The sequence below is a fragment of the Lacerta agilis genome, chromosome 7 (assembly GCF_009819535.1).
Source record: "Lacerta agilis isolate rLacAgi1 chromosome 7, rLacAgi1.pri, whole genome shotgun sequence".
NCBI classification, from domain to species: domain Eukaryota; kingdom Metazoa; phylum Chordata; class Lepidosauria; order Squamata; family Lacertidae; genus Lacerta; species Lacerta agilis.
The window spans coordinates 64,843,725-64,854,902 of NC_046318.1; the positions used below are offsets into that span (position 1 = coordinate 64,843,725).

General features: G+C 41.3%; 1 protein-coding gene across 1 annotated transcript; it reads right to left on the reverse strand.

The window, feature by feature from the left end:
- Window positions 1-376: 376 nt before the first annotated feature.
- Window positions 377-10,637, reverse strand: ZNF706 (zinc finger protein 706). The gene is made up of 4 exons (XM_033155680.1): window positions 10,476-10,637; window positions 3,589-3,725; window positions 2,414-2,519; window positions 377-2,013 (listed from the first exon to the last, which is right to left on the reverse strand). The coding sequence occupies exons 2-3, from the start codon at window positions 3,721-3,723 to the stop codon at window positions 2,424-2,426; spliced, it is 231 nt and encodes a 76-aa protein (XP_033011571.1). The 5' UTR covers window positions 3,724-3,725; window positions 10,476-10,637; the 3' UTR covers window positions 377-2,013; window positions 2,414-2,423.
- Between the last annotated feature and the right edge of the window lie 541 nt (window positions 10,638-11,178).

The following is an 11,178-nucleotide window of genomic DNA, read 5'->3' on the forward strand; positions in this document are numbered from 1 at the left end:
CAAGGTTCCTACCACCTCAGTTTTCTCTCCCCCCCCACCCCCATGTTAGCTCTCATGTGTGTTCACCTTCCCAGATTCTGTGGTGACTTTTAACTGATTAGAAAACAAATTACCTGCTGGTAACAGCATTTAGTGTACAAAATCAAGATCTAACTTGCTCAGTGCATAAACACAAAGCTACTGATGACAACCATTTTTTTTAAAATGCAAACTCTGCATATAAATGGGAGTTCCTACAGCTAGTAGGAAACGTATGCTTAATCGTTCCCAAATAATTTAGAAGAAAACCCTCTTTAATTTACCGCTCTGAGGTCTGAAATAATACATGACAAGTATCAGGTTTAGGAATGAACTTATTTAAAGGTGGGGTTTTTTTATTCCCCCCAAAAACAGACTACTAAAAGTAAAAATTAGTGAACAAGTGTCCTTCAGTTTAAAAATCACTCAGTTTCAACATTTAAGCATACCACAGCAGTTTGGAAGGCAGATTTCTTGCCTACTGGGACCTAACTATCATATGATGAACAGGCTGTAATTATCAAGTGAGGAAACAAAATGAACCAAAAGGCTACATTCTAATGTCAGGGGTACAATGCAATGACAGCTACAAAACTGTGAAGATTCACTATAGTAAAGGCAGATGAACTTAAATGGCATAGATCAGACGGGTTAACAAATGCACAAACTGCTATTTACCTTTCCGTATCAAATGTGCAACCTGCATGGGCATGCTTAAGTAAAGAATTAACTGTTCAAAAGATTAAACAACCCAGGCACAAAGCAAAGAGAAGTTGGTCAATATTTCCTTCCAAATATTCAATCAATGGGAAAGCAATAATGCCCATGTCAGTCATCTGCTACCAACATAAAATGGATTTGCAGTTCTTTCCAGTAAAAAGCAAGTAAGACAGAGCTCCAAAACATAGGCACTCTGCATCTGACATTAGAGTATAGTTCAAAATGAAATTTGGGTAGTCCAGACATAAACCAATGCTGCAAGATAGGAAAAAAGTAACACCTATCCTGCTACCATTCACCGGTTCCAACTGAACAAAGCTCAGCTAGTTATTATTTCCATTTCATTAATTATCTCCATTATGTGTGTCATCCTGTTCTTTGAAACAGATTTATTTAACATTTGCTTTCAAACAAGGAAACCATTACAGTAGTCATTTTTTTACACACTAATGTGGCCAGTGTGTCTGACTTCTCATAGGTGCATTTAAGAGTTGCCACAGTGGAACTTCACAACAGAGATAAATTATTTTAACTTGCTATAGCAAATATGATCATTCAGATCACACCAAAACAAAAGTTCAGTTCTACTATACTTCCACCAGCCTGCCACCTAGCATGAGGATTCACTGGTACTGCACTTGTCTCCAGTGCATAAATTTAAGGTAAAAGCTCCTTTATATACAAGAATGAAATTTCATAAGGGTTATTAGAGCAGGCACTCCAAACTAAACAGAGTCGAAAGAAAACACAACTTCGGTCAAGGACATTAAGTCTTTTAGAAAATAACCAGGCTCAAAGCAAGTAGCATACCGAATGGAGAAAGAATTTTCTAGTTAATGTGGACTCAACAGTAATAAGTATTAAAGAGCAAATGACACCATTTAGTTTTTGGCTGTGGGAGAAGTCCACTTGTTAGGATTTCATAAGGCAAATAAAACAGGTATTGAAAACAGAACTTCTACAAGTATTTTACCTGCAATATTGTAAAATCAAAGTACTATTTTATTAAATGAGTTATTTTACACAATATGAACATCAATATAATTACAACTGTAAAAAATTTAAGAATGAACCAATTTTCAGATTTCCAAGTAGGGCACAACTGTACAGTTACATAGATTCATCTTTACATGACGCCCAAGAGGAACAGCATAAAAATATGAATGTTTCTATAGCCCCTTCATTTTTGCTGATCAACAGTTTGTTAGAAAAGCAGCTGCAGGTTTGTTACGCAATGTCTGACAGTAGAAGAGTCAATAGGTTCCATGAATTCACCTGCAACACAAGAGTAATATTGTTAAATACAACCTTATTGTCTCATCTAGTTACTAGCATCTAATGATTCAATGTAATGTCATTTCATAATTAAATAAACCAAACCTCCCTGAACCCTTGCAACAGATAAACACAACAAAATTAGAAGATTATACACATTTATCTTCTCACTGACTTGTTGCCAATTTTGGCAACTCTCCAAGTTGCTATGTAATGCCCTGGCTATATCAAAATAAATTTCTAAATATGACAAGCAACAAAACCAAAATCCTCGTTTATGCTTTAAGTTAGCTCCCAATTTTCATAAAACCTATATTGTAAATGAAATCCATTTGATGCAGTTTTAATTATGATATATACTAAATTTCTTTAATTCAAAACTTAAATGCTAAGTATTCACCTGTGAGCTTTTACGCCTGAACATCTGCCAGTTCTGGAGGGAGCGGAGTCTTCGGATGCTTGCTCTCAAAGTGCTGTTTGAAGGTCTTGGGATCTGGCATCTGTGTCTGATTAAGGAGAGAATGGAGCTTTATGCAAGGCAAAATCCCAAACAGATTCAAATACAGCTTCTACTCCCTGAATCCTAAAGGACTGCATTAGGGTTTTTGGCTCAAGAGCAGCCAACTTTTGGAGGCACTGTTTCTCATTCTCTGCCACCTCCTAACTTCCCTGCTTTGTTCTACCTACTCATTCCTATTCAATTTTTATCCTTTTCACAAATTGTACATAAAATTGTGCCCCCTCCCTCCCATTTGGCTAGTAATTCATGGGTATTCCTTCCTGAAACCAGTGAATTCAGTTTTAACGTTAGTTTTTTGCCTGTTGGGAAGTACAAAATTATTATTTATTAAATTTATATACTGCCCTTCATCTGAAGATGACAGGACAGTTTACAATATAAAAACACAAAATGCATAATACAGTGGTACCTCAGGTTAGGTACTTAATTGGTTCCGGAAGTCTGTTCTTAACCTGAAGCATACTTAACCTGAAACGAACTTTCCCATTGAAAGTAATGGAAAGTGGATTAATCCATTCCAGACGATGAAAAACACCCCCTAAAACAGCAATTTAACACGAATTTTACTGTCTAACGAGATCATTGATCCATAAAATGAAGGCAGTAATCAATGTACTGTACTGTACAAGTGTTGCAGAAAAGACAGACAGTACCGATAACATACACCTTCATCTGATACAAGATTCAAAGGTTTGCCATGTAACCTTTTTGACTTTCTAGCACAGGATACCCAACAGCTGAAATCAGTAGTAGGAGACTGAACTCATACAAATAGGCACAAAGTTGATATAATAGCCGGTGACAACACAAAGGGTGTGTTAAAACTTTATGTATGTTCTTCTGTACTGCCTATGGAGAAGAGAATTCTAGGGAATTATGTGAAGGCAAAAGAGCATGGGGAATCCAGAGTCAAATTATCAATTCCACATCTAGAGTGCATATGTAGCACACAACACACATAGATGTTATTTGTCTCTTCCATAGCTTCATTCCATACGAGTCAAACTTGGGGCCTGGAAAGGTTGCCACAATGCTTCATTTTCAAAGCCTCTTACCCTACAGACGGTGCAGGTGTATATTAGAGCAGCTTTAGCTGCAGCCTTCTGATCATGGCCTTGTTTCTTCTTCGCCCCAGCTTGCTTTTTGGCATTCTTCTGCTGTGACTGGATCTTCTGTTGTCCACGAGCCATATCTAAAAATAAGTGCAAAAGGCATTATAGCAAATTGAACTGTATGAGCAATCTTAGGCATATTTGCTCAGAAATAAATGGCTTCAAGTTAAAAGAATTTGCTCGCTACTGTGTTTAGGATTGCAGCCATAGCATTTAAGCACTTCTTAAGAGCCAGCCTCCATCTAGAAAAAGCACAAGCCGCTTTCAGATATGGACCAACTTTTCCTTAGGCAAACATATCCTCCCCCAAAAAATTATTTTTGTAATTACTTGCCCAGGTACTTTCCTCACAACTAGCATAGGTGCCCCATCATTTATTCCCCTAAAGGAGACAAGAGTGGTTCCACAGATTACAACTAAGAGAATATTTATTCTGTTACAAGGAGGAGGAATTTGGAGGAAAGAATTCAGGTTCAAACTCCTCCATTTAGTTAGAGCAATTTAAGGTGGTGCTATATTTGAGAAGAAACACATGGCTGCTACTGAAACTGGTAGTCCTGGGTCAAATTACAAAACTATCCTGTGTCCTGACATAATTACTGCTGTGCATTTCCCTACTCCTGACAGCCAGTGATTTGGTGACAGCCCAATTACAGCCCTATACTGTTTCAAGGTACTCTTAGATTAAGTACACATTGTTCCATTCACACGGATATAAATCAGTCACAAAACACAAGGAATTCAACACCTTTATTACTCCAACTAGACTTCAGAGAACTCTAGCCTCTATGAAGTTATTTGTCAGCTGTGCTAGGATAATAGTATTTCAAAACTCACTACTGTAGTTGAAAATAAAGGGACAAGAACTGACCAGCCACAAAAAGCCACACACACAAAAGTCTTGCACCATCAATCCCTCCAGGTGCTACTGGAAACAATGGGTTAAAGTGGTCTGGAATATTTACAAAAATACTCCAATTCTCCCTAACAAATACACGTCTCTGCACCCACATTCATATCACAAGGCAAACAGAGAAGGGAACACATTTGCCAAGGACACTTTGCTTACAAAGCAGGGAGACTTTATTTTTTATTTTTTACACCAACAGATATTTTTGATTTGTACCCTACCCTTTCTTCAAGTAGTTCTAGATAGCTGGTATGATGTTATCCCTTCTTATTCGTCAAACAACTCTATGGGGTAGGTTATGTTGAGCGTATCATTATGGTCATATATTATTGAGGGAGCTTTATGATTGAGCAAGATTCACATTAATGTCTAAGTTTGCCATCAAAAGTGACCTAGTAATTCTTTTCCACGCTATAGCCAGTGCTCATTCCCTAGGTGACATATAAACTCAGAATAATTTCCACCCAGTTCTGGTTTACTTCTGATTGCTCCTTGTATCATTGTGCAAGTGTGAAACATGAAGCTAGAGTCTGTCACAATATGCTGTTTCAGAGCATTTACAGTGTTTTGTTGTAAGAGGCCAATAAGACTGAAGAGTGACAGACAACCAGAGCCTACCTACACTTCCCCAAGACATCTAGGTTATGCCAGTGTACTCCTGAAGGTTTTTTTAAAAAAATAATAAAAAGTCCTAGAAGCTTGATAATTTTAACTATTTTCCTTTAATCAGCTGCAAGCCTCATCAAGTTGTGATACTAACACAAAACAAACTCCCCCAAATAGAAAGCTACATATAACTGCTTAATTTTTAAAAGAAATCCATCCTACTGAGGCTCACATGACTGCTTAGTATACATAGCATCCAATTTTTTAAAAAGTCAACTTCTCATATGAGTTTTAGCTGATTAGTTAATAGTTTGCAGTCAAGTACAAATAGTTCTGAAGCAAAATACACACTTTGTGATTGTATGGCAGGCATAAAAGAGAGAAAACCCTGTCTGTGTGTGTGTGTGTGTGTATGCGCGCGCGCGCACACACACACATACAGATGAGGGATATTCTTAAGATAGTGTTTGCCATTCGTACTTTTTAAATATAACTGTATTAAAAATGCTTTTAAAATCAGATACCCTACTAGGGTATCCTTTTAGTCAATGAAATTTTTTTATCATTGATTAACCACATAAGAGATTTTCTTGTAAACCGCTTAGAGGTTTTCTTACAATCAAGCAGTATATAAATTTTAGCATTAAAAGAAGCTGGTATGGCCACTCCTAAAGAAACCCGCCCTGGTCTCAATGGTTTGTGAAAGTTACCAACCAGTTGTAAATGAAGATGACATGGGTAGTGGCAGAACAACAGGAGACATTCTTGGAAGAGATCAATTATCTAGAACCACTGCAGTCTGAATTCAGGCCTGGTTTTGGGACGGATCGGCCTGTTACCCTGATGGATTACTTTAATTGAGAGAGACAAGGAGAGTGAGACTTTGCCTATTTTCAATCTCTCCGCAGCTTTCTGTACCACTGATCATGGCATCCTCCAGGATAGGCTACGTCTGGCTTTAGTGTGGTGGCACCTGCCCTTTGGCTTGTGCTTCCAGTGATTATCAGGCAGCCCCTAGAGTACTGGCATTTAGGCGCCTGCTTACAGCTCACCTGTTCACCCTGGCTTCCCCCAAGTAGTTATCCAGTAAAGTTGATATATTAATTTTATTTAATTTGTGACATGTTTTGTATTTGTTTTATGCCTATAATTTTATTCTATGCTGTTCACAGCCATGATATTTTTCTTAAGGTTAGTGGCGTAGAACCTGCATTCCTCCTGATATTGTTGCACTCCCAACAGACCCAGTCAGCAGTGCCAGTGTTCAAGGGCGATGAGAGTTGTAGTTCAACAAGATCTGGAGAGCTACAGATTCCCTATTCCTGATATAGAATTAGATATGCAATGGAATGACAGCCTATACTTCTTTGGGCTTGCTCCTAGGTTTGTTATTTATTCCAAATATAAACTGGCCATTATAAAAATATGCACCTCAGAGGTTGAACACCTGTTTTGCATTCAAAAGATCCCACACTCAACTTGTGGTGTCTCCAGGTAACTCAAACTCTGGAGAGCCGCTGCTGCCAAACAATGCTGACAACACCAAGCTAAATGGACCAATAATCTGATTTTTAGAAGGCTGCTCTAAAGAAAGGGGTGTTCACAATATAGCATGCAAAAAGAAAAATGGTACAATAAAGCCATTATTAACTTTTGATAACAGGAGCAGCAGCAAGCAACAATGGCCAGTTTCAAAATAACTCCAAAGCCCAGGTGAATATGCATGTCTTGAGTTACTGACAAAAACTCCACACTGCAGATGACTTGAATTCAGAACAAGACAGAACTTTCCTGAAAATTTCAGTGACTGGGTCAGCAGAAAATGGAAGACATACTCCTTTTAGTCCCTCGAGTTCCTCAAACACAGTTTATATTCCTGTATCATTTTCCTGAGAGCATTCTGTATACCTGAAGGAGCGTCTCCAGCCCCATCGTTCAGCCCGGACACTGAGGTGCAGCGCCAAGGGCCTTCTGGCAGTTCCCTCACTGCGAGAAGCAAAGCTACAGGGAGCCGGGCAGAGAGCCTTCTCGGTAGTGGCGCCCGCCCTGTGGAACGCCCTCCCATCTCATGTCAAAGAGATAAACAACTACCTTACATTCAGAAGACATCTGAAGGCAGCCCTGTTCAGGGAAGTTTTTAATCTGTGACATTTTAATGTATCCTAATATCTGTTGGAAGCCCCCCAGAGTGGCTGGGGAAACCCAGGCATATGGGCGGGGTACAAAGAAATTATTATTATTATTATTATTATTCCATCCACATGCCAGCAAAGTGATTTGTGAGGAAAAGGCAGAGACCTATATTCATGTGTGTCATACCTTCAACTAAATTATTAGACAATGAATCTCCAAGCTGTTGTTGGACTTCAACTCCTATGAACCACCCCCAGCATGGCCAACCATCACAGATGATAGGAGTTGTCAACCAGCAACTGGAGGGCCACAGTTAGCTACCTTTGCTGTACAATGTGTGTGTTCTGACAGAGCAGGTCTATAGAAAGGGTCACATATTCTCAGACTACAGATGGGTAACTTTATTATTATTTATTCAATTTATATCTCTCCCTTCCTCCCAAAGCAGCCCAGTGAGAACAGTGACAGGGAAGTGTGAATGACTTCACATATGCTGAACTCGCATACACTGAATCCATAAAACTAGTGTTACCAGATAAAAGCTTAGTGTTTTACTATAATTGAACAGCAAGGTTCTCTCATTTTTTCAACACTGGGGATTATTTTTTAAGACTTCAAATATGATTCTGAAACTTCTGCCTTGCATATTCACATTTCCTATGTTTTAATACAGTCATACCTCAGCTCCCGAACGCCTTGGGAGTCGAACGTTTCGGCTCCAGAATGATCGAAAACTGGAAGTGAGTGTTCTGGTTTTCGAACGTTCTTTTGGAAGCTGAAATAATAAGCCACGCTTTGGAAGTTGAAAGGACTTCCGGAACAGATTCTGTTCAACTTCCGAGGTACCACTGCACTGTACATGGATTCCTCTCCCATCTGCTATCTACATGATCAGAAGTATTTTTGGTGAGATCTCTCATTCCAAAAAACAGGAACAAACTTCTTCTGCATCAAGCCTTGTCTGCCCTGTTGCTGTGGCTGGTTATTATTGTTTTTAATACTGAACTGCTGCTAGTGAAGGATAGTTTTGTGTGTGTTTGTGTATTATATTGATACTTCACCGGGCAAACAACAAGATAAAATAGAAAGAACAATCTATACCACCTTGAAGGATATAAATGCAATGTAATTAATATGAGAGAACAGTTTTTATTCACTTTCTCCACACCATATGTAATTTTACTTATGGTGCATGCATAATAGTAAGTTATTACCCTGGGAAGATTAATAAAGTTGGGATCAACTGGTTTGTATAATTGTTGCCAATTTCCCAAGATGGTTTCCTCCCCAAATAAAACTCATGCAACTGTTTTGTCATGCCTTGGTGGGTATACTTATGGGTATCTTGGTTGGGACAGCTGAGAATTTAAAAAGGAGGCTGGCCAGGATGTTCATTCTAAAGGCTAATATGTAGTACACCCATGAGACTTCAGCCATATCCAATCTGCTATGTCCTAAAAGAATCTCACTGTCATAACAGCAGGCAGCAGTTTCTCCTCTGGAACTGCACACAGCCAACATATGTTATCAGATCCTTCCTTGTTTTCAACCAGATTCCAATTCCCAGAACAAAACATGTGCATCTAATCTTGCTGTGGTAACCTTCTAACTGTGTATGTCGGGAATATCAGTATTAAATGCCTTATTCATCAATATTCCTATATTTGGGGTACAGGGCATACCACATGCAGTTTTCCCAAACTCATGAGACTGCAGACTAGTTCCCACTTCTTAACTTAATCAGACAAACAAGGGTAGAAAATGAACAGGCCTTTGCAGCTGAATATACAAAAAGGTAAAGAAACAAAAATAGAGTAATAAGTTTCTGATTAAGCTGTCAAGCATATCACTTGCACAAGAACTTGTTTTCTAGAAGGAAATGTCCAAGTCAGAAAACAACTAGTGCATGTGACCAAGTAACAAATGGTAACAAGGTTTCATATCTCAGGTCTGACACCAGCAGCTGCCTTTTACACACGTAGCACAACACAGATTAATTTACCATTCAATCAAACTCTTATGATATATAATTTTTAATCCTTACTGTACCAAGGAACACACGCAGAGACAGCATTCCAACCTAATTTTAAGTTGTTTCAAATGTTGATGCGAATGGCAGACTCAGTCCCACCATGTGATGGCAAGGAAAGAAATGAAACAACAAAGAGTAAAGTGTGCCAAGAATGGTGTTTGGCATGAAAGCGTATGAGGCCAAGTGTGGCCAACGCAATACAAATCCTCTTGTTTTGCACAGTCAAGTGCAAGAACCCTAACTGGAGGAAGGAAGGGGGAGCTCACCACCTTCATGCCTGGTTTCCCACTCCGGCCAGCTATCCTTGATACAGCTGGCTTAAAACTTATTTCCAAGAGAGATCATCATGACTTCAATGAAGACGAACATCATATCATTTACCAACTTCACCTTTTCAAGGTGAATTTGATGCTGCCAGTAAACCTGTTACATGGATAACTAGGGGAAGCCGGGGATAATCTAGAGAGGAATCACTGCAAAACTGTTCAGGGCTTTTTTTTAAGGTGGGAAAGCCTATTTCAAAAAACTCACAGCACCATGTAAGAAAGTGCAACTTTCTTACAGGCAAACCCAGACAGCCAACCCCCATAGACATTTTTCTACATGATTTATATGTGTGATGTTCCATTATGCTACTATTATTTATAAGCCGCTTTGGGATTCATTTGAACGAAAAGCGGCATAGAAATATAATAAACCAACCCAATCCCATCATACCCAGCACCTTCCGGCGGGGGCCTAACAGTAACCCCCCCCATACCCTCCCCTCACCCTAAACGTGTTGTGTTTTTTAAGGCGAAGGAAACAAATAAATGGGAAATGCCGCCACAGGGCAAAACCATAAGGAAACCACCATGTTCCCGAATCCCCCCCCCCCAAAAAAACTTCCCGTCCGTGAAAGAAGCGGCCATGTGTCCAGCCCCGCAAGAAACACGAGGGGTCTCTTCTACCTCTCTCAGCCCCCCGCCCGAGACAGGGAAACTTCCCCACGAGAGGGGGGATGAGGACTGGAAAAATAAACCCCTTCAGTCGCCGCCGGGCTCGGGTGGAAGAGACTTAACCCGCACCGAGCAGGCTGCCGGCCTCTCTCCTTCGCCCCCGAGGCCTGGCGGCGGCGCCCAAACCCCTGCCCTCGCCCCCCGCGTTTACCCGGGCTGTGGGGGTCCCGCCTGCGAGGCGTCCGTCGACAGCTACGGAAGGCTCCGCGCGGCCAAGCAGCAGCAGCTGCCGCCGCCTGCCCGTGAGGATGGAGGAGCCCGTGTGTGTGAGGGACGGAGTCTCTCTCGCCTTCCGTCTCCCTGCCCGTCCGTCGGCGGCGGCGGCGGCGGCGACTAAGTGCGCACGCGCCGCCCCTCCCCGCCGCCGAGAGTCGAGTGTCAGGCCAAGCCAGGCCAGGCCGCTCCCGCCAACGCCTCATCCGGCAGCGGCGGCTGCTGCGCCCGGACCGGGCCAATGGCGGCGCCTCCCTATTACATAACGCGGAGGAAAGGCCTCTCGCTTGGCCTGAACAGGAAGCGGAGGTGGCGGCGGGGCCTGTCACAGTTCGCCCCCCAAAGCACCATTTCCCTCCGCTTTCCTGTCTGTCAGGGTCACAGTCGGCAAGCAACGGTTTTCCCGCCCGTTGAGGTATCATGGCGGGTTGAAGGGAAGCCGCCAAGCAGGGGAGGGGAGTTGTCAGTTCCTCACAAAAAGCCGTGGCATAATAATAAGAAGAAGGCCGGCTGAAGGGACCCGAAATGCCGGTCTTTTATAATGCATCCTTTGTGAAGTTTTAGTCAGCCGCAATAATAAATGACGCTCTGCTGCTTTTAATCTCTCTCTCTCTCTTTCCCCTCCGCCCCCCCCCCCGGCC

Bases quoted from the DNA above. Each gene is read 5' to 3' on its own strand.
- ZNF706 (XM_033155680.1), bottom strand. From the start codon at position 3,723: ATGGCTCGTGGACAACAGAAGATCCAGTCACAGCAGAAGAATGCCAAA. The intron at 2,520-3,588 runs GTAAGAGGCTTT...CTCCTTAATCAG, and splicing joins ACACCTGCACCGTCTGTAGG to ACACAGATGCCAGATCCCAA.